Consider the following 27,520-nt stretch of genomic DNA (forward strand, 5'->3'; position numbering starts at 1 on the left):
TGTACCTTTGACAGCTGGTCACTACAGCAGAAAGCTGAACTTCATTACCCAAAAAGTCAAAAATTGAACCTGAATCAGCATTTTTTCCCCACTGCAACCAGCTGTTCTGGCCCAAAGTGATTTGAAAAATTTAAAAGCCTTTCAAAGTACTGCCAAATGAAATTCTTGATTAGTAGATCCCAACCAATTAATTACCTCATCATCACCACACAGACCTTTAGACTGAAGGAGGTACATTGGGATGATTTAGAGCCATACTTACCTTTTATAATTTCTTTTAAAACAGCCCCACAGTCAGAGGTCTGTATTTATCCAAAGAATCTTAATGTGTTGGCTAAACTTCATGCAGAGATTTAGGTTAATGCACCTCATCTATCCTGTTAAAGTAGCAATTATGCATCTGGGAGAAAAGTGTTTCCAGGGCCCCTGAAGTCTGTGCCAACAAAGTACCAAGTGCAGCTGCAGTTTACAAGAAAAGAAAAGTTAGAGTAACAACTCTACAATTTACAAACCAGGATTATAAACTAAATATTCCCAACACAAACATTTCATTGATAGAACTGTGGGGACAGGGAGATCATCTCAGTTAGTTAAAAAAAAAAACCTCAACCCTCCCCAAAATCCCACGTGTGACTCTAAACATGTGTTTTGAAAATACCAAAGGAACTGTGACATTTTTGCTCTGCCAGAAAAATGATCACATCTTGATTGAATACTTTGCCTTCTCATTTCCTTTTCCAAGCTGAAATGTCAACTATTTTAAGTAAAATCTGAATATTACCCAAGCACAAACCAGAAGAGAACCTTGATGCTGCAGCTGTCCCTGAAAAGGCACATTCCAGTTCCACACTTGCAGTTTTGCCATGAAGAAAACAGAGATGAAACCTTTCCAAGTGCTTTGCTGCCTGATGACACCATCACCAGCATTATTAAAGCTCAACACTGACACTGCAGTCATTAGATCTGCAAACACCAAGACATTATGGCAGGAGAAAACAATCCTTTTATTGAAAGCCAGGATGTCTCATTGTGACAGGGGAATGTTTTACTCCTGAGATGAACCCCATATACATAACTATTTTTATGCAGTTTTCATGTTCCATTCATACAATTTGCTGGCTTAAAAGGCTTTAACAGTCAATCAAGGGTTCAAGAATTAAGCTGCAGAACAGAAGAAAATGATATTGTGTTATTGAAGTCAGGTAGATAAACATCAGCTCCTGATTGTGATGGTACCATTATGTGTCTCAGGATGAAGAGCAAACATTCACCTGGGTTCATATTCCAAATACTCCCTGAGATTCATGTATAAATGGATGAAAGAACAGAGAGGGTTATTGTGTAATATTTTAATATCATAAAGTCAAATTTATGCAAACCAGGAAAAAAGGAAAGTGGGGTTTATGTCTTGTGTGGAGTTCTGCCTTACTGAATTTGTGTTTATTATTCTGACAAGCTACAAAAATAAAAGATATAAATACAGAGACAACAGTAAATGTGTATCTTTTCCTTTGCAAGCAAACTGTCACAATATTATGCTCATTAAAAAGCTTTCTAAAACTAATAGCTCAGTGAAACACCAGACTTAATGGCTTGAGATAAATATCTTGCAACAGAGCTGTTTAAACCACTGTGAAAACAAACCTCTTAAACAGCAGAAGCACAAACACCAAGCAAACAACAGAGAACCTGTGTTCCCTGAAGTCACTTTGCAGTCTTGCACTGACTCCAGGAAGAACTAGATCAAAATAAAAGCTTTCACTTTGTTTGTATTTCCTTTGGGGCTGAATCCTTCTTTATTTTCTCGCTACACCCAGCCAAAGATTGACTCATCCTAGAGAAAAAAAGTGATAAAAGTGAGTTGGTACATTCCCATTAATATAAAAGAAAAGTCTCTGTATCATAATGGGACAAATAAAAACTGTCCAGGTTCTTCAGATTGTACTTTAGACCATCATGGAAGGATTTAGCTCAAAAAGAAAGCAAAATCCACTTCCCTTGCCTTGGCAAAGCACAGAGCCCTCCCTGAGGGATGGAGCTGCTCTGCTCCCCAGATCACTGAAATCTTGAAAAAAATGAGCTCAATGTCATCAGTACTTTAGAATATAAATGGCACTTACTATAATGACATTAAACAGGATCAGTGCATGTTTTTAATACCATTAATTTGCTTATTTTAGTTTTTTTTTGCTTTTAATGTACTGTCTACATACCCTGTCCAGGTATGCCCCATTCTGGGACCTCTGGATCCTGCCAGAGCCTGCAGGAGAAAATCAGGTGGAGAAAAATCATCATTTGCAGCTACATGGAATCTAATCTTAATTGCAACATTCCAAGGAGTAAGTAGGTAGCATTAGGGTAGACTTTTGTTCTCTCAAAAAAAACCAAAACTATTTGTAGAGGCAATAAAATGCAGCATTAATTTTCTACATTTATTAATCTAGGGGAAAAAAATGATAAAAATGAACCCAGTTTATTCAGACTTGTTGATCCCTATCAAAATATCTCCTATAATTATTCCATTTACTTCCTGATTAATGAAAAATTGAGATCAATAGGAGACTTATCCCCTAGATTTGATGTTGTGCTGAGTAGAAAGAAGGTTTCACTGAAACAGGGCTTAATAGGAGATTCTCAGTTAAAGCTCCTGAGAAAGGAGGTAAAATTACAATTAAGGATGGAGTAAGAGGGGAGGAGGGATTGGTTGGTTGGTGAGGTTTTCCAAGTCACTGGAAATTATAAATAAAGACAATGCTCTTCCTTTAAAAGAAGTGAGAGGCTGAAAAGGGGACTGTCCATAAATCCAAGGTTAACAGCACAAGGTGATCCATAACAAACAGAAAAGCAGCCATTATGGTAAGATGGCAAATCCATCCAGGAAATCATGGATAAGCAGGATTTTGGGTTTTTTTCTTTCTTACAATAACTTAAAATCTAATAATCTATTAAAGATTTCTCCTCATTTTTTCTTGAAATCAAACAAACATAAATCCAGGAAGATTTTTTTTTAATTCACTATCCTACACATCCATGAATGTGTGTGTCTTAAACATAGATATATGTCCAACACATAAATAACTTTGCACAAACACTTCTGCAGTGACCTCAGCTGTGGGAGAAAGCACATGGAACAGTTTCCATGGGAGAAGAGATTTATTAGATTGGAACTTCTTAGCACAGAAATATGACAGAGGCCAATGGAACCTTGAATATGAATAGCACATAATGAATAATTAATAGCATGTCATAATTCCAGAATTAATCAGGAACTGGGTTTAAAGCCAGCAGAAGAAGGGTTGTTGCACACAATGCAGAATATTTGCACAATAATTGGGGAAGAAGTGGCTGAAGCATATTTCAGTGGAATTTCTTCTTCTATTCAATAACATCCACTGGGGTAGAGATTTCTGTTCTGAACCACAATTGCACTTCTTTTGTTCTCATGAAGAAGATTTTTCAGGGAGTATTTTCTAGTCATGTGTGTGGAAATCTAATCCAACATTCTACAAAATAAGACACAGGCAGGAATGGTCCCATGTTTTGGGGACCCCCATGTGGAAAACTTACATCAGCACCAGTGCAAGGAAGAAAAACTTCTGAGGGTAAAAGTGGCATTTTCCAACTTGCCTGGTAGCTCTTCATGGATTACTATATTCTCTTTCCTAATAATTCATCCAACTGTGAGGTCAGAAATTCCAATTCCATTTGTAAGCATACACTGTATTATCTTAAATTGTGCAGCAGCTACAATGCCTCTAATTGAAATTGGCTGAATGCAGAGCACCAGTTTTAATTCCCAAGTCATTTTCCAGTAATGAAAGAGCTGCATTCAGGGCACAGAGTGAGAACATGTTCGATGGTTTTGTTAAATTGTGTTACAGCAACCTTTGGGGAGCATCTAATTTATTTATTGTATGTATGAAATCAACCACTATTTTCCTGTGTGAAAAAATAAATTATTATTCATACAACTGCTGCCTTGGACCCATCTGTGAATAAGTTTAATTATGTATTTCACATGTTCAGAAAAACTTGCAGATGTTTTACGTGCATGTCTTTAATGTCAGGCTGCAGCAAGCACTTCCACCATCCTTCCTCCAAATTAACACACACAAGACCCTCCATGAAACAAAAAAGGTTTTTTCCAAAAAATCTGGGAGTGCCTAAAGCATGGAATGAATTCCATTTGTGGAACCAAAACAGCTGAATGGATCTTAAACCTTGGGATCTTCATTTGTATTAATCATTTGTTTTCTCTAGTAAAATAAAACATTATCAGTTCATTTCCTACCTTCTCCATCCAACTGGCTGCAGGTCAGCAGTCGACTTCTGAACCTTTCATTTTCCTCAAGCATTTTTGAAATCACTTTCCAGACCTTGTGCCAGACTTTGGACTGAAGATAAAATGTGAAGCATATAAAAGGTTTGCATTAAAACATCTATAGGGCAGAACTTTGAATTCCCCACAGTGCCTATGAAGTCCAGCTGAGGTTTTTTTTTTAAGGACTGAGAAAGAAGGGAAGAAAGGATATATATGTGGGATATATGGAAGATTTGAAAGTCAGAAACATAAATTCCTCCTTGGTTTTTCACATGAGATCTCCACCTCCTTTCTTGCCTAGAACTCTTGTGTTTATCCAGGACTTGAGAATTGCCCTTCAGGATAAGCAAAGCTCATGAAAACGAGTCTAGACCCATTAAGCTCTCTTCAAAATCATCCAAAATGAGAGGGAAAAAAAAAAAGATAGTGTAGTATTCCAGGAGCAAAAAGTTTCCCATGTGGTCCCTCAGCAGCAGCATAAGTGAGGCCCCAAACTCAGATTCCAGAATAGCAACACTCCTGCCTATTTCATATCAAATCCATATTAATTTGTTTTATAGATGTTAAAACCCTTTATTTTAGAGGCATAAAGCTCTGTCCATAGTGGGCACGTTTCAAACTGTGCATTGAAAAGATTAAATTGGAATTGCATTCAGGCAGAGGTGGCCTAACAAACAGAAATGGCTCTTGACACACTGACTTTTGCTGGACCTCATCTGAGGAACTTGTTTAAATCTCAAGATAATTCCTTTCTTGAGGACATTTATTGCTAAAACATTCTATATATTCCTCATTGTTTTTGAAAACAATTCAATGCACCAGGAGAGCCATATTCCAGAATGCTATTAGTTGTTCCTCTGCACTTGGTAGCATTTTGCTGTTTTTAAATCAAGTGTCTATGACAGGATTCTGTTCTAGTCCAGCTGATTACTTGTACTTCACACATTACAGAATCTCATAATGAGTTACTGCTTAACAAATGTCCCTGTTAAAATTTCAAGCATTTGTTGAACTACTGAACAGGAACAGAAACACATTTGTGAAGCAGAAAGTAATTCTGCATTGCTCCAAGGATGGTGTTAATAGCTCGGGTTCCTGCCTTTGCTTATTTGTAACCCGTGGGATTCCTTTGTTTAAAACATGAGAGGAAGAGGAGCTGCAGAGCTTTTTCCTGCTGGGTTTCACCCCCAAGGTGTGCTGCACCCTGGCCCCAATCCAGCAAAGCATTTCAGTACAGGCTTTAAGTCAACAGCATACTCTCATTTTTCAAGGTAAGCACACACTTAAGTGCTTTATTGAATAAGAGCCAGAATTTTAAAGCCTCCAGAGAGGGAAGATAATACCATTTTTTCTTTTCTGTAAGTAAGGTTTTCAGTAACAGGCTACCAATTCCATCTTTTAATCTCCCTTATGCTCTCACACACAGAGAACAAGCAGCTTTCTCAAATGCCAAGGCAGTTAATTGAGCTGCCACACTTTATACCTTTTTCTTCTTTCGTTTAATGACTTTATCAGCGTTTCTTGAAGGGATGGGAAAGTCAAAGGTGTCAGCTTTAGCCTCCTGAGGGTCACCTGGGAAGAGTTTAGAAAGCATTTTTTTAGTATTTACAGTGTGTTCCATTCCTAAGGAAGATGTTGTTTGCTGGCACGGCGTGCCCAGAGAAGCTGTGGCTGCTCCATCCCTGGAAGCGTCCTGACAGGTTGGATGAGGTCTGGTTCAGTGGAAGCCATCCCTAGGAAGGGGTGGAAGGTCCCTCCCAATCCAAACCACCCTATGATTCCAGAGGGATCCTTAATTCTGCTCCCCTTACAGGGTATCAATCCTTACACTCCACAGCTTGTCCCCTTCTTTACTCCATTATAACCATGGGGCAAGTGAGTGTCTCTCAAACGCCACCAAGCAGATTTCAAAACAGCACCCACACACCAGACACCGGCTTCTGGGGGCTTTTAATTCCCTCTCTGTCCCAGAACTGGACACAGCAATCGAGGTGTGACCTCACCAGTGCCGGGAAGAATAACCCCTGAGTTTTGCTGTACCGCTATTCCTGGTACAGACAATGAAGGCACACTTGAGCTTCCAGCCCTCAGACACTCGGGGCTGGCCGGAGCTCTCCCGTACCGCTGCTGCTGCGGCTGCCGGCTCTCCGCTCGCCGCCGCTCCCCGCTCTCCGCTCACCGCCGCTCCCCGCTCTCCGCTCGCTGCCGCCCGGCCCGGGGCTGGGCCCGGCCCGCAGCTCCGGGGCAGCCCTCGGGGTCCCAGCCCGGCCCGGGGGGCTCTGCCGGCAGCCCCGGCCCAGGCGGAGCACGGTGCCGCAGCGGTGCGAGCCGAAGCTGTTCACGTACACCAGCGGAACCGGCGGAACCGGCGGCACCGGCGGGCGGGCGCGGCGGCCGCGCTCCTTCTGCGGCGGGGCTGCCGGCATGAGGGGAACTGGGGCTGGGGATTGTGAGGGTAGCCGGGGATGGAGGCTTAGTGAGGAGAAACGAGGGTCGGTGAGGGGAACGGGGGATGAGGGGAACCGGGACTGAGAGGAGCCGGGGCTGAGGGGGCGGCGAGGAGAGCCGGGGCTGAGGGGCGGTGAGGGGAGCCGGGGTCAGTGAGGGGAGCCGGGGTCAGTGAGGGGAGCCGGGGCTGAGGGAAGGTGAGGGGAGCCGGAGCTGAGAGGAGCCGGGGCTGAGAGGAGCCGGGCTGGAGGTCTGTGACGGGAACCGGGGGAGAACTCAGTGTAAGAAACCCAGGGTTGTGAGACCAGCCGGGACTGAGGGGGCAGCGAGGGGTTGGTGAGAGGAGCCGGGGGTGGATGAGTGGAGCCGGGACTGAGGGGATCGGGGGCCAGTGAGGGGAGCCGGCACTGAGGGGCTGGATGTCCCCCTGTCCCTGTGCCAGCGTTAGAGTTTAGCACACATTGCTGCTGCCCAAAGGCACGTATTGATACATTTCATGCAAGTTATTGATCTGTTTGTACCAGCGATAAGGGGACTCCAGGCTAAAGGTTGTTTAATGTCATGTTTGTTTCTCAGCAGGGAACCGCTGCCATCCCTTTGCTGCTGTGCCCGCACTGATACAAAGATTTCCTCTCCAAACAGTGCACCCGCTCCAGCCACGTGCTGAGCAATAATGAAAGATCAAATACCTGCTTTGTCCTTCAGGCACTAACAGATGTGTGACACTGATGGGATGCCAGGCGGGGTCAGTCCGGCCCGTGCAGGTGCTCGGTGTCCCATTGCAGCCATGGGTTTGCTGGACGTGGACAGTGACAAGTGGCATCCTCAAACCACTGAAGAGCTCAAGTCACAGAATCATGGAATAGTTTGGGTTGGAAGAGACCTTAAACACCATCCAGTTCCATTCCCTGCCATGAGCAGGGACACTTCCACTGTCCCAGGTTTCTCCAATCCCATCCAGCCTGGTCTTGGGCACTGCCACCCTCACAGGGAAGAATTTACATCAAGTCCCAGTGATGTTTTCTTTCTCACTAAAATACTGCTCCAGATTATTTCTCAGAGTTCAATTTGCACAGGATCGCAAATTAGAAATAATAATTTCTATTAAAATAGATATTTTTCCTAATTGTTTCAGCAGCACTGGCAACATGAATGGTGTTGCCCTTAGGAATGGCTCCAAAGAGAGCACGAAGCAAACCCTGGTCATTCCCCAGGCTTTGAAGAGGCCGAGGGTCCCTGTGTGTGTCCAGAGAAGGGAACAGAGCTGGGGAGGGTCTGGAGCAGCTGAGGGAGCTGGAAAGAGGCTCAGAAGGAGAAAAGGATGTTCATGGGGAATTTCTGGCTCTGCACAACTCCCTGACAGGAGGGGACAGCCAGGGGGACATCCAGGATGAGAGGGAACGGCCTCAGGCTGGGCAGGGCAGGCTCAGGGTGGGCACAGCAGGAATTTCTCCATGGAAAGGGGGATCAGGGATTGAACTGCCCAGGGAGGGCTGGATCCCCATCCCTGGAGGGCTGGATACCCATCCCTGGAGGTGGCACTGGGCGCTGTGGGCTGGGGATGGGGCCCAGGTCAGATTCGGTGCTGTGGGCTGGGGATGAAGCCCAGGCCGGACTCGGCGCTGTGGGCTGGCGGTGAAGCCCAGGTTGGACTCGGTGTGGGGACAGCCCGGAGATGAAGCCCTCCCGGACTCGGTGCTGTGGCTGGGGATGGAGCCCTCCCGGACTCGGTGCTGTGGCTGGGGATGGAGCCCTCCCGGAGCCGGCGGTCCCGGAGCTGTCCCCTCAGCGGTTCCGCGCAGTGCGGGCGGGCCCCGCCAGGTGGCGGCCGCTCCCGCGGAACCGGCGCTGCCCCGGTGCCGCTCGGAGCCGCAGCGAGCGCGGCCTGCCCGGCATGCCCGGCCCGCCGCTGTGGTACACACCGCCCGCTGAAGGCACGGCGCCTATGCGGCTGCCAAGCAGCGAAAACAACTCGCCACGGTAATTGGTTGTTTCCCGGTTATAGAAGGGCATCTCCTGCCGGCTCCAAAGGGACTAAAAAGGAGGTTGTAGGTGTGACACAACCACTGAGTCAGGAGCCTGGAGAGCAACTGTGACCTCAAATATCAGCTGTGACCTCCCCTATCAAGAAAAGGTTCTTCCCCCAGAGGGTGCTGGCACTGCCCAGGTTCCCAGGGAATGGGCACAGTCCCGAGGCTGCCAGAGCTCCAGGAGAGCTTGGACACCGCTCCAGGGATGCTCAGGGTGGGATTGTTGGCAGGGCCAGGAGCTGAACCAATGACCCCTGTGGGTCCCTTCCACTCAGGATATTCTGTGAGTGCACAGTTCTCAATTCCACTCCTCCCCAAACCCAAACTCCCTCCTCCTCTGGCAAAACTGTACCAGTGAGGTAGCAGCCAGTTTGGGATATTAAACCCAAAAGCTTCATTAAAAACTGGCCTACAGACATCTCCAAGTCCATCCATCCCAAAGCCCTGGTAAAGAAATCCCTTCCTTAGCTGCAATGCCCACACCACAACCCCGCAGTGAATCCCCACACAAACCCGAGAGCCCCGCGTTCATTCCTTGGCTGTCTCTGCATTGTGCAGGAACACTCGCTGCTCTGTGTGCCAGGGCAGGAGCTGCTGTGCCAGCTGGCAGCTGCTTCCTTCCTCCATCCTCCTCGGGCCACCACGGCTGCCAAGGCAGTGGTTTCTCAGCACCTGTACTCACAGAAATGCTTCCACCCCGCTAATGCAAACACACAGACCTCGTGGGGCACATTTTGTCCACTTTTCCCAACAGCACATTGCCAGCACTTTGATCTCAAATGCAAATGCAGCTCAGATCCTTTTTAGGATCTGCTGCTACTCAGAAAAGTCAATGCCACCTAAAATCTCTCTGCAGGTCTGTCAAGTTCAGCTATTTTAGCTGCATGCTGCTCTTCACCCACCTTTCCACGTGTGAACTATCAGCTGGCCACTATCTCTGTGTGAATCACTCTGAGCAAACATCTCAGCTTTTCACCACAGCCGCAAGTGTCTGGTTAAAAATAACCCAGATTCCAGCTTTCAGCCTGCACCTCACTGCGTTTGCTGTGTGCTCCAAGGGCAGCTCCTCCATCTCACAACTTGTGTCCGTTCCTGAATCCCATTCTTTCAGTTTTGCTTTGGCCAAGGAGTGTCATCATCCTGATTAAAAATCCCTTTTAAAATGAGGCAGTTTTTGGTGCCTGCAGCTGGAGAATGAAGGAAGGAGCCTTTGGGACATTGCTGCATGCACAGGCAATGATTCCCTGAGAAAACCCTCCTGCTGCTGGTGGAGATTTGGGTTTCTCTGAGCATTCTTTGCAGTGGAAAGCGCTCACATAATTCCACAGAATTCATGGAATCACAGATTGGGTTTGAGGGACATCAAAGGTCATCTCATTCTGGCACTGCTATGGCAGGGACACTTCCACTGTCCCAGCTGCTCCAAACCCCATCCAACCTGGCTTGGACACTTCCAGGGATCCACAGCTGCTCTGGGCACCTGTGCCAGGGCCTGCCACCCTCACAGGGAGAAATTTCTTCTATAGATCTCACCTAAACTTATCTTAAAATTCAACATAACTCAGGCAAGGCCATTGCTCATTAACTGTAACATTATCTTGATCAACTGCAAAGGGTGAGTACATCTGAAGCAGCACTCTGACACTGTGAACAGGAAAAAGTGTGCTCATTCTGACAACAGCTACACTCAAACCTTGTTAATTATGCCCTCAGCAGTGGCACAAACAATTATTCTATCACCTTCATTTTCAAAGAATATTTAATAAGTCACTGGAATGAGGGATTTCATTAGTATGTGGTTACTGCACAAAAGACACTGGGGACCATTTATTAGTGTAACCAGGAATCATCATAAAAACAAAAGTCACGACTTCTACTAAGTCAAAGCAATGAATTTGCCTTCAGCTTCTTCTTACTTGTAAAATTTCATCATTTAGCCTGGCTCTCAGCTAATTGTGTGAGTAGTAATGGGGCAGCAGAGAGAGAAAATGGAACAGCACCTGCATTTCACAGCAGTGAACCTGCACTGCTTTACAAACCACACATTGGGAATCCCTTCCTCCACACCACTCAGGAGAAGCCAGTTCTCCATCTTTTCATGCTGTGCATAAAAATATTTAGCAGGCTATATAAACTGTGTTACATAAAAGCCTGAGCCTCCCCTGGAGAGATTTCCAAAACACCAAGAAGATTCCATAGGCTTTACAACAAAACCCATGTCAAGGAGATCAAACCCCCTGGCTTAGCAGAACTTTTGTGTTACAGCATTTCAACAGATTGCCCATTGCAAATAAAACTATGGGGGAAACTCAAGGAGACAAAATGAGCCCTGAGAGGACACCAGAATGACACAGCCTGATTTCCAGGAAAGGCTGGTGAAGCAGAAGGCAGGTGAGGACTTCACTTGCTCTGATTTCATTTTACAAATGAAAAATGAACTAAAGAGACAGGGAAATTTTACCAAGTTTTAGGCTGCAGAGACAATGATATTAAAGATTAAAAGTCTCCTGTTCAGGGGAATGTGCAGTTAGATCCTGAGAGAACACACAGCTGAGGAAGTTCAGTCCTACCTGCCACAACCCTCCAGGTGCTGAAAGAATCCTGGCTCATGCAGGATGTAAAATGCAAAAATCACTAAATCACCCCCAGATTCAGCATGAATGTAGATAACCCAAGACCAGGCACAGAAAGCTCATGATTTCTTACTTCTCCTCTGAGATCCAACAGGATCCCAGGCCAGAGTGTGACCACCAACACACCTGGCTGCAGGAGTGCCCATCCCTGGAGGTGTCCAAGGAAGGGCTGAAGGTGCTCTGGGCTGGGGACAAGGTGGGGATGGGGCACAGCTTGGGTTTGATGGACTCTGAGGTCCTTACCATGGTCTTGTAATGGCACTGAGCATTTCCTCCTCCTCCCTCCCTCCCCCAGAGACATCAGGATGCTGCCAGGGAGGAGCAGAGCAGGGCTCTGTCTCCATGCATTGCTCTCTCTGCAGAGAAAAGGGAAGCAGTCACTGCTTTGTTCTGTCCTCACACTCCTCCACAGACACCCCCTGAACAGGCAATGCTTGAGCAAATTCCCTTTCCACTGACTGAAGAGCTGGGCTGGTTTTGCCAGCGTGTACAGAACATCTGTCCATGCACAGCTGGCCCACTGCTGCCTCCAGGAGAATGCCTCAGAAACTTAAAGAATCTCATTTAAACTCAGCAACACTTGGGTTGTGCTCCCAACCAAGCCCAGCACTGGGCATCACCTTAAAAGCCACAAGCCTTGCAAAGTGACACTTGGCCAAACTGACAACTTAATGCACAGCAAGGCCTGAGCAATCCCTGAGCAAACTGATCTGGTCTGTGAGTCAGCAGCGATGTCAGGTGGTGATTTACACCAAGCAAACATTTATTTCAAGCCTTGGGTTGGAGAAGTTTGGCAGAGATTCTTTTTTAAATGCATTACTCTCCTTTCAAATCTGGTCTGGGTTAGTGAGGCACACAGTGTGTGTCCACTGCATCTACCCCATCACTCTGCCATTTAAAACCAATCTTCACTCCCATGAAAAGCAGAACAGCTCATAGTTTTGGGATAAAAAATTACCCCATGGCTGAGAGCAATAAAACTACATGCATTTTAAACATTAAGAAAAATACAAACCCAAAAATGTGTTCTCACAGTCTTCCTTAACCTGTGCTGTGCTCAGAGGATTTACTCTCAGCTTTCATGACCCAACAAAATTAAATTTCAGGAGGAAAAATGCAATCAAACACTGATTTAGTACATCTCTATACTTCATGTATACCAGGAGGACTGAGAACTTTGGACCAGCAGATTTCGTGGAGGAACCTTAACAGAACACAGATCCCACACTCCATAAACAAAATGACTGAGGCAGCTTCCCTTAGGGGAATCAGCATTTAGTATCAAATTGTCTCTCTGACAAGCCCTACAAGAAGTCAGGAAATGATGGTTCCTGTGCCATGAGAACAGGTGATGTGTGATGGCATCAATCCGAGCCTGAGATGCAGGAAGGCTTTCAGGGATGTATTCAGAGCACTGATTCACCCCCTTCAGTTCCTCTGAGTGCACAGACAGCTGGAGGATATTCTTATCCCACAGGCTGTTTTTCACTCTGACAAACTGAATCAGCTGATTTCACACAAGGAAGGGATGGATGGCAGCGTTTCTCCTCATCTCCCCTTTCCGAGGCTGTGACTCGTCCCAGATTCCCTGGAGCTGCACTGAGCGTTTTGGGAGCGGCAGCTGGAGAGTCAGGAGTGAGCACAAAGCGTCTCACAACAACCTGACAGCTCAGGGCCCGTCCTGGAGATCAGCTCAGCCTTTAAACCAGGGGGAGATCGGTTCCATCCACCAGCCTGGAATGTGGCAGCTCGTTCAGTGCAAGAGAACCCCCGGGATGTGATGGGGGCAGCTCCTGCTGGAAGGGAAAAGCTGGGATTCACACAGGGTGGGAATTCTGGAATTGCACCCAGCAGGGCTTACCTCCATCTTCTGGAGTCTGCTTGTAGCATTTACAGCTCCAGTGCAAAGTGAAACCCAAAATGGATTTGTTGTGTCACCTGCCCAAGAAACTTCCCAGCAATTCAGAATCAGCCCATCACTCCCAGCAGTGATTATTTGGAGTTTTGAATGATCCAGACCCTTCCCCTTACAGATTTCATTGTTTTAGACTCTGCCTAGTAGGAAAACTTAACCATTCACCAAATATTCTGCAATCTTCAGGACAGAAGAATTTTAGAATGAATATACACTGTAAATCCTCAAGTGTAAATTAGAATTTGGATCCTGAGAAACTCTCTAAGTTTGCAGGACTCTAAGTCAGGCAGGGAGTGCCCAGTTGGTGAAGGACATTGTTGATTCCACCACCCAAAACTTGAACCTTCCATACTCCAGGACTAAATTTCAAGTCTGTCACCCTTGTGAAAAACCATGAACACACAAGTAAGCATGTCTTGTCTAGAAGACAATTTGCACTTGATAATTTAAAAACCTGTGGCTATTTCCTAAGGACCCCAGTGCAGGGAACAGAGGGATAAAGTTTCCCAGCCAAGTCACACACTGCAGCTGCTCAGGGGTGTCTGGTGCTGCCTGGCTGGCACTGAGCACCCAGGAATTCCTGCCCCACTGGGCAGGCAGTGCAGCTCCAGCCACTCCTGGCATCCCAGCTTTCTGTTCAGACAGAAAAGGAAGGGAATTGGGAGCAAAGCTTCACATTCCTGTTAAAAACCAATTTCCAAAGGCAGGAGCTGCTCCACGTGCACCAGGTGAAGGCAAAAGCAAGGGGAGAGATCAGCACTGGCAGAACTAATCCCATCAGAGCTGCAGGATCTGCGTTTCTGGAGCAGCCACCCAAAGGAATGAGACTCACCATGCACTGAGCATTTGCAGCACAATTCCTTCAGAGATTAGCAGCACAACTCTGGGATTCCTTAAGCACCTGCTGCACAACCCTTGAAGAGCAGATCTGTAAGGCAGCAACACTTGCAGATAGTTCAAGTTTGGGTGTTTTTAATTGAAAGGCTGACACGAGCAAGTTCTCTGAGATGTCACATGCTTTCCCTCTGTCACTGTCAGACAACAACCTGAGAATTAAAAATGATTCCTTGGCTGTCCCTGCCCTGCTGGCTCTGCCCTGGGTCTCTCTCTGCTGGTCTCTGACTGGTCTCTCTCTGCTGAAGGAGCTGGGATTGCTCAGCCTGGAAAAGAGAAGGATTTGGTTGACCCAACCGTGGCCTTCCAGTAGCTGAAGGAAAGATGGGGAGAGACCCTTTAAAGGGCTGGAGTGACACAGGGAATGGCTTCACTCTGTCAGAGAGCAGCTTTAGATGGGATATTGGGAGGAAATTCCTCCCTGTGAGGGGCTGTGGCTGCCCCATGATCCCTGGCAGTGTCCAAGGTCAGGTTGGATGGGGCTGGGAGCAGCTTGGGACAGTGGGAGATGTCCCTGTCCATGGCAGGGGGTGGCACTGGGTGATTTTTAAGGTCCCTTCCAGCCCAAACCATTGTGGGGTTACCTGTGCCTCAATGGTTCTCTCCTCAGACCAGAACAGGGCAGCAGAACTTCCCCTTTTCACCACACACAGCCCAACAAAATCCCCTCCCCAAGCCCCACGAGCTTCAGGGGGAACGAGCTCCTACGGGAAACTCAAAATAAAAAGGTTAAGGAGAAACACTGAGTTAAAAGTTTTATTCATTCAACATCTCACATTACAAATATTTAAAAATTATATGCATACTGGTATAAATAGTCATTTGCAAACTATTTAATAACATTAATTTTCACTAGCACTTCAACAAATGAACTCTTTAAAAAAAGTAACTTGTGTTATATAACTTAGAGTAGAACATACAAAAATATGAACTTAAACGTGAAAATGACTTTAATAAAAAATGAATTACCCTTATTTAAAATGCTATAATAAATACTACAACCTCCCCATACACAGTAAAAACTATATGGAAATTCAGCCAAGTAGTACAATTAACTGACATACTTAAATAACTTTTCCTTCTGATAATATGAGCAATACATTGGGGGAAAAACATATTAGGGATTAGTAAAAACTAGACACCCACTTGCTAAAAGTTTCACTTCCAAAAAATATAACAAAAAAATCTGATGAAAATTATAAAAACTAATTATACTTTAAAATTTAAAAATATAAAAAATAAAACAGTTGAATACAATATTGTCCCAATTCTTACAATGCTATCACAGTAGCTTTAAAATAAGATAATAAAATAAAGCAAATGACCAAAACGTTTTATTCCATTTTTTTTTAAAAATAATCTCAAATTTACATTAGTAGAAAGATTGATTTCTGATTCTTTTCTTTAGAAACACCAGCAAGAAAGAGGATTTACTAGAACAGTAGAAAATGACATTTTTAAATGTCTGCAATTAAAAACAAAGAATTACACTGCAAAGATCTTCCAGAAGTCTGAAATAGGTATTGCACATAACTTGAAGTTAACTTGCCACAATTCATCACATTCAAGTTTTAAATCACCTTTGAACAGAAGGTTTGAACTCTTCAAAAACACAAGGGGTGAATTATCAAGTCTTTCCAACAGCATCCTTATAAAACGCTAAATTCAGTCACTGCAAGGTTGAAATTTGCATTCTGCAGAGGTCTGTGTATGGAGAAGTAGAGACTATACCAAAAAAGCACGGGGCAGTGGGGTTCCTTTACATATAAAATAATCAGAAACACTTTATTTTACATTGCAAAAATAACCATGGAATTACTCTGCCGCTCCCCGGGGAACGCCGCCGCTGCTCATTAATGACACCCCCACCCCCAGTACTAATTACACCTTAATGAGCTGGGGCTACACGGTAACCCCAGCCAGCCCCGTGCCCAGGAGGCTGGGCCAGCACTGGTGAAGCACAGAGTAATGGAGAGAATTGTTTATGCCCTGGAAATCGAAGTGTAACCAAAGGATCTGTAAACACGCTTGTCACACAATCACAAGTGAGTATTAGTAGAATAACGATTTCTTACATTAGTCATGCATACTAACATTACATGCCTGCCACCTAGCAGGCTCTCTTTTATTCTTTAAATATAATTTAAAAGAGCAGACACGGTTCTGCATCAAACACCTAACATCGATTCTTTAGTAATAATAAAAATGGCTAAACATTCACCAAAAACGTCTGCATTTGTGAATCATTTTTTAAAAACTCAGTAAGAAGCGGTAGACAATTTTGATGGTTCTTGATTTTTAAATTTCTACACTATATTTATGCATTTAAATTTCATGGGTCTAAAGACAAGTGTCATTTGTCACTTTCATGCTTTTTTCTTCTTTAATTCTCAACTTTACATATACTATTTCTTAAATTATATGTACACCAAATACCTGGTGCTGGGCTAAGATGTTTAAGCAACATGCTTTCTTTTCTCTGCAGATTCTAAAATAGCATTGCCAGTGCACAACATCCATAATTCAAAATGTATGCAGAGCACTGAAATGTATAAAAAGCAGAATATAAGAAAATAAAATTTATTAAAATTATTTATATTAAAAAATGAAGTATATGAAGATCTCTCAGTAATAAAAGTACAAAAAGCTACTCTTTGCAATATGAAAAATTGAGGTATTGCATAAAGAGATATCCCGTCAGTGAAAAGTGTGCCTAAAAATGCTCACTGTTGGAAAAACAAGATATACAAAAGTAGTGCATAACAAATATACATTATGTGCATGACAAAATAAGTTAGCTACAAAAACACTGTACCGAAATTCAGCAGGTCATGTACAAAGGGAAAAAATTATTATTCAAAGCTAGTTTCTCAAACAGTGTTATTTTTCTTGTAATGGAAACCCACCTCACCTGTTTGCTGGGTAGGATCGGCACGAATAGCACACCCCAAGCCACCTACAAGCATTAAAAAAATGAAAGGAACATTCCAACTAGAATTATGTACTTCAGAGAAAAAAAAGTCCCTGACAATCTACACAAGAGCACTCTGCATTTGCATTACTGTTGTCAATATTTTCAGGGATTTCAGTAAAAGCAGCTCCCTTGCTATACTTGACTAATAGACAGCAAATGTCTCCATTTTGACCTTTGGAACTTGGTAAGGTATCAGTTCATTAAAGCCTGTATTGAACAGAAAAACTGCTTCTCATAAAGATAATGGGGGCTGGGGGAAAGGGATGAGGGGGGCTTTGAAGGGAGCAGATGTTTTTCCAAGCAGTGCCAGGGCAAATCTTTGGTTTGGGAGACTCTCAGGTGGTCCCAGGCCCCTGGGGCCGGGCAGAGATTGCCACAGAATCGCTTTGTTTGCACACTGCTACATCCTTGGTGGAGAAAGTTGGCCAGGGCATTTAGTTCAAAAGTATACTAAAAATAAATGTTCAGAACTACTCCTTCATTCAAACTAAACCCTCTGCACCCACTTGTGAGCGTTCTCAGTTCAGTGTCCCGGGCTGCTGCTCCTCAAGGCAGGACTGAGTTCCGATAAAGCCGGCGGTAATTAGCGGTGTTGGCACTTCCACCTTTATCTCCCCACATTTAGTTCTGAAGAGCTGGGATGTGAGCTGGGATTCTTTCTACAGGAAGAGTAAGAAAGGCATCTGCACACTTGCACCATCCCACACACAAAATCGGGCCAAGGGTGCAAAGCAGGATTTGGAAACTCCTCGGGTTCATGCCTTTGTTACAGCTAAATTTAAGGGGATCGAAATCTGACTTTACAGCCAAGATGGGAAATCAATAAGCAGCCAATTGGAGTTGGTGTGCCACAATGGAATATCAAGACTCCAGTAAAAATCAGTGATATCCTTGAGGTATCTTTAGGTTTTCTACTTTTTCACGTCAAAATGGAGAGCAAAGGCTGGCCCCTGATGAATGTTAGTATATTAGGATATAGAGTTATTTATAGCCATCAAAAATAAAATCTATATATTTATCCTTCAGGAGAGGAAATGCCAGTTCACTAGTTGTCATTACTCTAGCTTTGGTAGGATATCTAGGGCTGTAACCAGACAATTGAGTTCTCTTAAAGAAAAAAAAAAGTGCACTCCCCCCTCAGTAGTAACTTTACTCAACTTTTACATTCAGGAATTCTTAAAATGTAATCATTTTGATGAAAATATAGTAAGCTCTGCCTATCTTGTTAGTAATTTGGATGTGGGTGGTAGCCAGAGGCACGGTCAGATATACACCGAGCTAAAATTTCAGCCTCAAAACCCTTAAAAGAGTTTTAAAACAAACAAACAAACAAAAAAAATCATTATTATAGTGCTGCTTCAACTTTGCTCATGCATTTCTGTTGCTTTAAACATGCTCTTTCCTGTTGGTAGGTAAATGCTAACTTCATCTGTTGCTGGAAAAATCCAAAGTCCAAACAAACAAAAAAAAACAAAAAAAGAAAAGGCAAAAAAAGGCTTCCCTGGGGGAAAAGTGTCAGAACAGATTGATAGTGTTATTGTTACACGGTTATTTAATAAAAGTATTATTATGTTCTTTATTAACAATAATTTAATTAAAAAACCAAAATACTCTATTGTTTCAATTCTCTTCTCTTAATATTTTTCTCTCCTCTAAGAAAACGTTGCAGGAAATTAAGTGTTCTCTCGGTAGTAAAGACAAGAGAATGCAACTCGCTTGCAACATGTTATCGATACGAAAAGGAGTTCCCAATACAGTTTTCAATGCCAAGATTCTATAAAATACCCATTATAGGTCATTCTTTTGTTAGACTATTGTTAAATTACAGACGACTACAAAAGGACATGCTGTGAGTGAGGGGCGGGGCGGGGAGGGCAGTCGGGAGAACAGAAGAGTGCACTTAATTGGAGGCCTGCAAATGAGCGATCCTTTAGTTCCAGCGGAATGAAATATGTCTCGGGCGGTCCCCTCCCTCCTTCACCAGGGGCTTGTGGAATTCCCTGCCGGCACGGGAGTGGATAGCAGCCCAGCAATATTCACAGTAATACTGCAGACACGTCACGTTAGCGCAGAAGAAGGGCGCGAACTTGCCGCCGCAGCGCGCGCCCTGACACTCGTCGCACAGCTGATCGTCCAGGACATATGGCTTAACTTCCACCTGCAGCCACAAAACAACACAGTTGGCCATTGTGTCATTGGTTCTGCACTGCAATTCTTCACTCCACACCTGGGTTGCAGCAGTTATGCAGCAGGGGATGCTGCATGGGAGATTTCCCCCCCCAAAATTCACTTCAACATTTCTACCCCCTCCTTGATCCTTTGGAAAAACCCCAGAAATCAGTGCTGACCATCAGTCTCACACCTGCTGTCAGATTTATTTTTTCAAGTAATCCATAGACTGACACCAAAACCTTGGATAATTGTGGGAGTTATTTTTGACGCCCAGTTAAGAGCTGACCCTTTCAGGCAGGAATGGAAACTGTTCACACATATCAAATATGCACAATTTCAGTGTCTGAATTTCCAACGTTAAGACAAGTCATTTATCCTCTAAATAAGCACTTCATTTCTGTATTTTTTCCATGGCTTAGTCCTCTCAGCAAAAGGAAATCCAGCTGATCTTGCTGGGATCAAACGAGAGGCTTAACACAGGACTGATGCCCTCCTACGCTGCTGGCATTAAGGGCCAGGTGATGGGCAGGAATTCAGAACAGCAGAAATAAATATAGGTACAAATTCCTGCTCTAGAAGGGTTTGTGAACCTTCTCTGGAACTCAGTTAATTCAATGTTTTCACCAACATTTTCAAACACCCAGGCTGGGGCTGGTATCTCTGCTGTTATCTCTGCATCTGCTCTGGGGCTGCTCCTCTCTGCACCTCGCAGGCCTCGGACACACCTCAGGCAAATAAGGGCACTCACAAGTTCCTGGGTTTTGAAACCCACCCAATTTTATCACAGTCCAGATGGCACTGCAGTAGCTTGATGTCATTTTTGCTTACAGGACACACAAAGTGCTCAGACACAGCACAGCAGCCTTTTTCATGACCTGTTTTTCTCCTCTTTCAGCGCTCCAGTTGCATTGCCCAAAACCCCACCCTGCCAACTCAGCCCATTTGTAGAAGAGCAGAAGCAGGAAAATATTCCTAACAGCACATTCCCCACCCCCTGATCTGCTGGGCACATTTTTTGGGGAGTGCTGCCTTCTCCAAAAGGACAGAGATGCCACAGAAGCCTCCTTCATGTGCTGATTCTGCTCTGCTCCCCCTGCTCAGCCACCTTCAGAGGCCAAACTGCAGCTCAGGTGTCCTTGTCACATTTATTCTGAGTGTGACAGGGCTCTAACTGTGAATTCTGAGCTGGGCATAGAGGATTTCCCAGCTCCAGAGAAAGGCTCAGTTAGAGCAGCCCCATCAGCCCCACTCAGGGTGGGAGCCTCAGCCACTGAACCCTTCCTGTGCATTATCTCAGGGCACACCCTTTAGCAGCACCTCCTTGCCTAATTTTACAGGAAATCCCTTCTTGCTACTGGTTTTTTTTAAACTAGTTTTGTTTTTCTTTTTACAGAAAAACAGTATTGGAAAATTAATAATAAATAGAACCTTCACAAAAACTAGTGTTGCTGTATTTTTACCTCCCTCATGAATCCCATCTCTCCTATAATGAATCCTCTCTGAAGATTCCCCACACAAAAACTGCATAAAAAATGAGGAAATAGGGAGTGGGAGGAGAGAAGGAAGGGGAAATAGATTGCAAAATTTTTTTTTACAGAATTCACAAGTACTTACTTAAATTTGTAGTTCCACCAGCTTCAATGGACCTATTCACCCAAGTGTCTGCTTATGCAAGCACAAGTTGCACAAGGGCAGCCCAAATTATTTGTTCAAAGCTGTACAGAACTTATTTCAGAGCCAAGATTAGAACAAAGACATTCCAATTCACAGGCCCACAGTCAAATCGTTGTTACAATTCTTCTGCTTTATAGCCAGCGCAGAAGTGAAATGATAATGGGCTAATCAGCCAACTTTGGAGGTTTTCCACTGTATTAACTATAAAATTAAGATTAGCAGTGACAGTCATGTAGGAAAAATCCAGAGACAAAGGATGAATTACAAGAGGAGACGTGAGCATCTGAGTTTCCCAAAACTGTGGTCTGAAGATCACTGTAACTGGCAGTTACATTTTAGAGAGATGAAGAGGCCAGAAAGCAAAGTGCTGATCCATTTGGCACATTCCTCCAATTTCAAATAATAAGGAATACAATAATAAAGGAATGAAATAACCAAGCACAGCCTTTGCACAGTAAAAAGTTGACAAGGCATTACCAGGATGCTCTTGGACACCCAGCACACATTGGGGTGGCTCTGCCTGTTCTCCCAAAGGATGCACAGCAGGAGGAAGAGTTGCCCCATGCTTGGCAGGCACCTCCCTGCCTGCATCTCACAAACACTACAAAAATGAGAGGGAAATACAGATTGGATATTAGGAAAAAGCTTTTCATGGGGAGAATAATGAAGTATTGGAAGGGTCTGCCCCCTGGATGTGGCACTCAGTGCCATGGCTGAGATGTCAGGGCATGGGTTGGACTCGATGATCTTGGAAGTCTCTTCCAACCCAGTGATTCTGTGAAATCCTTGCAGAGGGAGCATCTGAGGAGCTCAGTATTCTTGGAAAAGGCCAAGGCAGCTGCCACACTTCCCACCACACTCAGCAACTCGAGCAAGCCTTTTTCACAGTCACCTCCCACGTGCAGCACCAGCAGCTCCCTAGCACTCCGTTTTTACTGCGTGCTGCATGTGAGAGGCTCTAAAACCAGGATTAACCTCCTGCAGCTCCCCCCAGCACAGCCCTGGGGCAGGGAGGGCGTTTGCAGAGGAGCAGGGGGGCTCAGCCTTACCCGTTTATCAATCTCTCCGTGCTGCAGCTGGACGAAGCGGGCGCTGATAGCAGCAATGTAGCTCTGTTGGTTGGAGAATGCCACCCGCCCAGCTCCTTTGGGGTACTTGAGCTCGGGGTCGGTGTCGATGCCGGCGTAGCAAACCCCGCCGTAGAGCCGGTCCATGATCATCGCCAGCTCCACTGCAGCACAAAGCAAAACCAAACAACACAGCTCTAGGCTCGGCTCTTTGCTCTCCCAGCACCACTTCATGTCCCCCAGTGTGTCACCAGGCTCTGCCTCGCTGCCAGGCTGGCTGCCCCCAGCGCTCCCCAAAGCAGGCTGCGCGTCCGACACGCGCAGGGCCGCAGTGTGTACCTGCTCGCAAAGGCCGAGGAACACCACCAACAAAAATGGTTTTTCTTGGGTCAAGAGGCTGGGAACCATCCATAACAAAATCACTATCACTAAGGTTCCAAGGCCGGATCTGAACCTACGGACAAAAAGCCTGGGTTTTTTAACCGTTCACAATTCAAAGTGTCGCAGTAATAGAAATTACAACAGCGTCCTACAGAGCAGAGAACTTCTTACCCAGCTGTTCTAAACTCTACTTGTTCAGCAATCATTTCCCAAAATGAAATGGTAACAAGTTCTCTTAAGACAGACCATTTGAGGATGCTAAATTTCATCACTTCCTTGTTACCCAAATTTCTGGGGGGAAAAGCCTCACCCTCTGCTGACACATTTACTTGATTGTGACTGAGCTGTTCTGTACAACCCCCCTGCTCACAGAGATCTGCACTGCTCCTCTTGTCCCAGCCTTATCTCAGGGCAGCAGGCTCCAGAATTGCCTGCTTAGTTACTGTGCTGCTTTGTATCTGGTTACAGCTGGCCAAAATTTGAAGCACAGGACTAGAGCAGAATTCTCCCCAGCTATTGACAGACTTGCATCAGTCCCCCAACCATTTGTATATTAATAATTTACAGTTCAATGCCATGGTGTGATTTTTAGGATTTATCTGTTACATACAACACTCAGACAATATGAATTCTATGCTCATCATAAGCAAGTATAAAATATCTGTCTGGAAATGCATCTTTTTCTAATAAAAACAGGCATTGTAAGTAGACTAAAAAAATTTTCTTATGTCTGGTTCAAAAGTAGAAAGTTGGTCTTTTCTCTTCTTAATTTGACACCTTAAAGAAATTCTAACATGAATATCCTGAAGACAGAGAAAAGTGCATGTGAGGAACCCAATTTGTCTTTATCACCCAGGAATTGTGCAGGCCCTGACAATTGCACCTACCGGCTTGTCTTTGATAGTGGGGCTGGAAACACAGAGATAGAGCTTTCCATCTTCTTCAATGCATGCATCAATCAGTGCCTGCACAGAGCTTTCATCTTGGAACAGCAAAAATGCATATCCTGGCCAAGGGAAAACACAACCATCACTGTTTGTCTATAGGATCAGGTTTTAACTCAGAATTAGGTTTGACATCACACACAGGAAGGGAAAATTGAAGGTGCTCTCAGCACACACTGCCAACTCACAAGTGCTCTCGGTGTTCATCTAAGGGACAAATCCTTCCCAGCTGCTCTGGAAGGCATTTAGTGCCTTTAAAAAGCTGTTATTACATGGGCAACAATGGGGGGAAAGAGGGAAAATGGAATAAAGTAAAAACAGGAAGTTAAGGAAGAATTCTTTCAGTGAATAATAACTGAATAATAACTGAAACTTCACCAGTTTAGAGCAATCCCAAGGTTTAAACTCTTTTTTTCCCATTCAACATTGTGTCACTGTCAGACCAATCTTGTGTTTTCTCACAAAAAATTATTCTAAAATGCTCATTTATTGGTTTGCAGGTATTTACCTTTAGGAGGAAAATAAGATTTGCTCTCTGCCTTGTGTGGCCAGTCTACAATCAAAGGTCCAAAGCGCCGAAAACTTGCAGTGATCTCATCTGGAACAGGAGAGAAGGGAAAAGGCATGAGCTTAAAACAAACTGAACTTAAGGCATTTGAAAGGCACTGATTTCAGGTAACTTCATCCTATAAACAAATTCTGTGACCCTCCAGGTCCAGCAGCTCACAGCAGTGCTCAGGTGCTGATGGGGAATCTTTGTGACAAGGCAGAACAATTCTTATAAAACAAGACAGGCCAAAGCTCAAACTTTTATTTCTACTGATAATTGTAAATAAAAGCTCATAAAGCACTAATTCAGAGCCACTGTATCTATACAGTTATAATAATTCAGCTTCAACTGCTCTCATGGGTGACATGAAGTTCAGGTTGCCATGTCACAGCAGTGCATTTCAAACTCTGACACAAAAACTGGGGATTAAAACAATTCTGTGACAGGAAAAAAAACCTTTTCAGCTTTATTGTTGCATTTCTTCTAACCACTATCCCAGCAGGCTCATACACACAGAACACAGAGCTCTGATGAAATGAAGTTTCACAACACCTGGACTTTTTAATTTGGCTTTAATAACAACTGCAGTGTTCTGCCACCTGTGTCTTGTGATGGACCCACCACAAACCCCTGAGGATGCCCTGCACAGATTCATTCCTGTCTGGGCTCTCACCATGCACAGCTCAGAAGTACCACAGGACAGAAATCATTGCTGGAAACAACTTCAGCCTCACAGGAGCAACCAAACTCAGAGTTAGGCCTTGGTACCCCACACAGACCTTAAAAAACTACAAGCAGCTTTTCCTGCTACTGACTTCTGGGGCCTGTAAAATGACTGCAATGGATTTATGAGCTCCACAGGTGACACTGGCTTGCTCAATTTTACACTTTTGTACTTTTTATCCTGCTGAAGTCAGTTTAATGTGTGGCAATGTGATGGTGGCAGAACAACTCCACAGCCTACAGTCACTTGAATTATCTGACACGTGAAAGATCCATTTCCATATTAAAGCTTGGAAAAGTGCCTGAATCCCTGAGCTGGCACACAAAAGGTTTCCTGTAGACCACCTGTAAGCACCACTTTTAGTGGGTTTATTGTACCACCTAATTAGTGGCTTGTCTTCATTTTCTTCTGCCTTTACTCAGAGCCAGGATTAAAAACATGAAGGAGATTAATTTCTCGTTCGGACTTGGTTGTTTATTAAATCTTATCTAGAGTACAAAGAGTTCTGCAGCACTTCCAGCTCCCAGCTAACAGTGAGCAAAATGGAGCTGAATTTAGTTAGCTACAAGGTCTTTTAAAGCTAAACAGTCCAATAAAGAACTAACACCTGTATTATTTATACTTTTGAGCCAATAACCAAACTCCTGTGACCCACAGTGCAGCCCTAACTATTGAATTAAAAATTACTATCTGAAAATTATAAAGAAGGAAGAAAGAGGAACAAGAAAAGGAAGATGGGGCAACATCCAAGAACTTCCATCTTGTCCCATACCTATTACTATATTCTAAAAACCCCAAATTCCAAACCTTTCACCATGTTAAATCTATTCTATTCTATTCTATTTCTATTCTAATTCTATTCTTATTCTTATTTCTATTCTATTCTTATTCTTAATTCATATTCTTTATTCTTATTTCTATTGTATTCCATTCTATTCTATTCCTATTCTATATTCTTATTTCTATTCTATTCTTATTCTTTATTCTTATTCTTTATTCTTATTTCTATTCTATTCCATTCTATTCCATTCCTATTCTATATTCTTATTTCTATTCTATTCTAATTCTATTCTATTCTATTCTTACTCTATTCTAATTCTGTTTCTATTCTATTCTATTCTACTCTATTCTAATTCTATTCTATTCCTATCCTATCCTAATGCTATTCTATTCTATTCTTATTCTTAATTCTATTCTATTCTATTCTGTTCTATTCTATTCCATTCTATTCCTATTCTTATTTCTATTCTATCCTTATTTTTTATTCTATCTTATTCTTATTCTTATTCTTATTCTTATTCTTATTCTTATTCTTATTCTTATTCTTATTCTTATTCTTATTCTTATTCTTATTCTTATTCTTATTTCTATTCCGTTCCATTCCATCTCATTATTTTAACTCCATCACTCAAATCTGGAATCTTTCTCCAAAGCCTCAAGCCTAAAGCAGTGTCCCCATAAGGGTGAGTGTCAGAAAGCACACAAAGTTCAAGCCCTGAGGGTTGCAGCAGCCTGCAGGCCAGCAGGGCCCCAGGGAGGTTTTACCTTCGTCGATGTCCGGGGGCAGCCCCCCCACAAAGACCTTGCGGGAATAGCGCTCCACGCGCTCCCCGTTCTGGTGGGAGAAGCAGTGAGGAGACCCCAGGCCGCTGTGCAGGCTCTGATCCCCACGCCCATCATCCAGGAAGCCATCCTCCATGGGGAACAGCGAGGACTGACCTGAAGAGGGGGTTGGAAAAAAAAGAAAAACAGGGGAAAAAAACCATACTAACAGAACAAAGCGCACACTGTTGGAATAATTGGGGGAAATGCAGCAGTTGCTGCATCAGCAGAACTGGCAGTGATTTGCCCTCTGAATGAGCAGTTATGTTCTCGATTTCATTGCACCCTTTTCATTTCCAGTATCATCCAGCAGCTCAAATGCTTCACTGCAGAGGAAAGGTTCCTCCTCAGAACAAGTCAGCATTTCTAGCGGGTGCTCGAGCTGACTGCTTTCCATAATGGTTTGTGTTTCCAATGAGGTTTCTTTTAAAAAGTATAAAAAGGAAAGGGAACAGCCAATTTGGTTTCTGGGCCTTTCACAAATAGCCATAAATTCCAGTTTCCAGTGAACAGCTTCTTGCAGGGAACAGACACAATTTCAAGGTGAAAATGGGAAATCTAGAATTCTACCAGTTAAATATATTACACATTTAAACTACCTGATATCAAAACATATCACAAACCACCCAGTAGTAAATAACAAAAATAAGCAGAGGAAAACAGGAAAACCCACTGTCATATACTGCAGAGACTGAAAATTTTGTCCTCCTACAACCTGACTTCAGTGTTACAACAGAGTTTTGTTAATGGCCTCACTCTAAGAGAAAATGCTGCAAAATGAGAAATACTCCCCTCACAGTCCAGCATCTTTCTATGATAATCCTTTATCATAGAGTTCCTTAATAATATTTCTTTTTAAATAAGGTTCTTTGTTATAAATGCCACTGCATAATATCATAAACAGAGCACAGGAGCTGTTCTCTGCCATGAATTCCCATTTTTGTTCCAATATCCAACAGCTACAATACAAACTGAGACTTCTATTCATTTAAGGAGCATTTTAGGAATAAATATATTTAGGGAGAGTAACTAAGAGGCATGCTACAAGTTTTAGGTTTGTCTATGAGGTGACAAACTGTGTCTGCTTTTTCAGGGTTCATCCCAATCTAGCACAGAAATGTACTGGTGAGGTTGATTTATCCTGGTTTTGCTTGCTCCCCTTGAAAGAAATTGATTTTAAAAAATAAAAAT

General features: G+C 43.8%; 2 protein-coding genes across 3 annotated transcripts in view; both read right to left on the minus strand.

Moving 5' to 3' along the window:
- Positions 1–1,057: 1,057 nt before the first annotated feature.
- Positions 1,058–6,747, minus strand: C15H5orf47 (chromosome 15 C5orf47 homolog). The gene is made up of 5 exons (XM_033073414.1): positions 6,444–6,747; positions 5,805–5,893; positions 4,292–4,394; positions 2,214–2,260; positions 1,058–1,834 (listed from the first exon to the last, which is right to left on the minus strand). Exons 1-5 carry the CDS (start codon positions 6,745–6,747, stop codon positions 1,808–1,810), a joined length of 570 nt encoding a protein of 189 aa, XP_032929305.1. The 3' UTR covers positions 1,058–1,807.
- Positions 6,748–14,984: 8,237 nt separating this feature from the next.
- Positions 14,985–27,520, minus strand: part of CPEB4 (cytoplasmic polyadenylation element binding protein 4) — a 38,672-nt gene continuing 26,136 nt past the window's right edge. For both annotated transcript variants that reach the window (XM_033072815.2, XM_033072814.2), the window contains 6 exons: positions 26,273–26,446; positions 23,962–24,051; positions 23,397–23,515; positions 22,468–22,582; positions 22,111–22,292; positions 14,985–19,373 (listed from right to left, as the gene is read on the minus strand). In XM_033072815.2, coding sequence (XP_032928706.1) covers positions 19,146–19,373; positions 22,111–22,292; positions 22,468–22,582; positions 23,397–23,515; positions 23,962–24,051; positions 26,273–26,446 — 908 coding nt within the window. In that variant the 3' untranslated portion in view covers positions 14,985–19,145. The remainder of the gene's footprint in view (positions 19,374–22,110; positions 22,293–22,467; positions 22,583–23,396; positions 23,516–23,961; positions 24,052–26,272; positions 26,447–27,520) is intronic.

The sequence above is a fragment of the Catharus ustulatus genome, chromosome 15 (genome assembly GCF_009819885.2).
Source record: "Catharus ustulatus isolate bCatUst1 chromosome 15, bCatUst1.pri.v2, whole genome shotgun sequence".
NCBI lineage: Eukaryota > Metazoa > Chordata > Aves > Passeriformes > Turdidae > Catharus > Catharus ustulatus.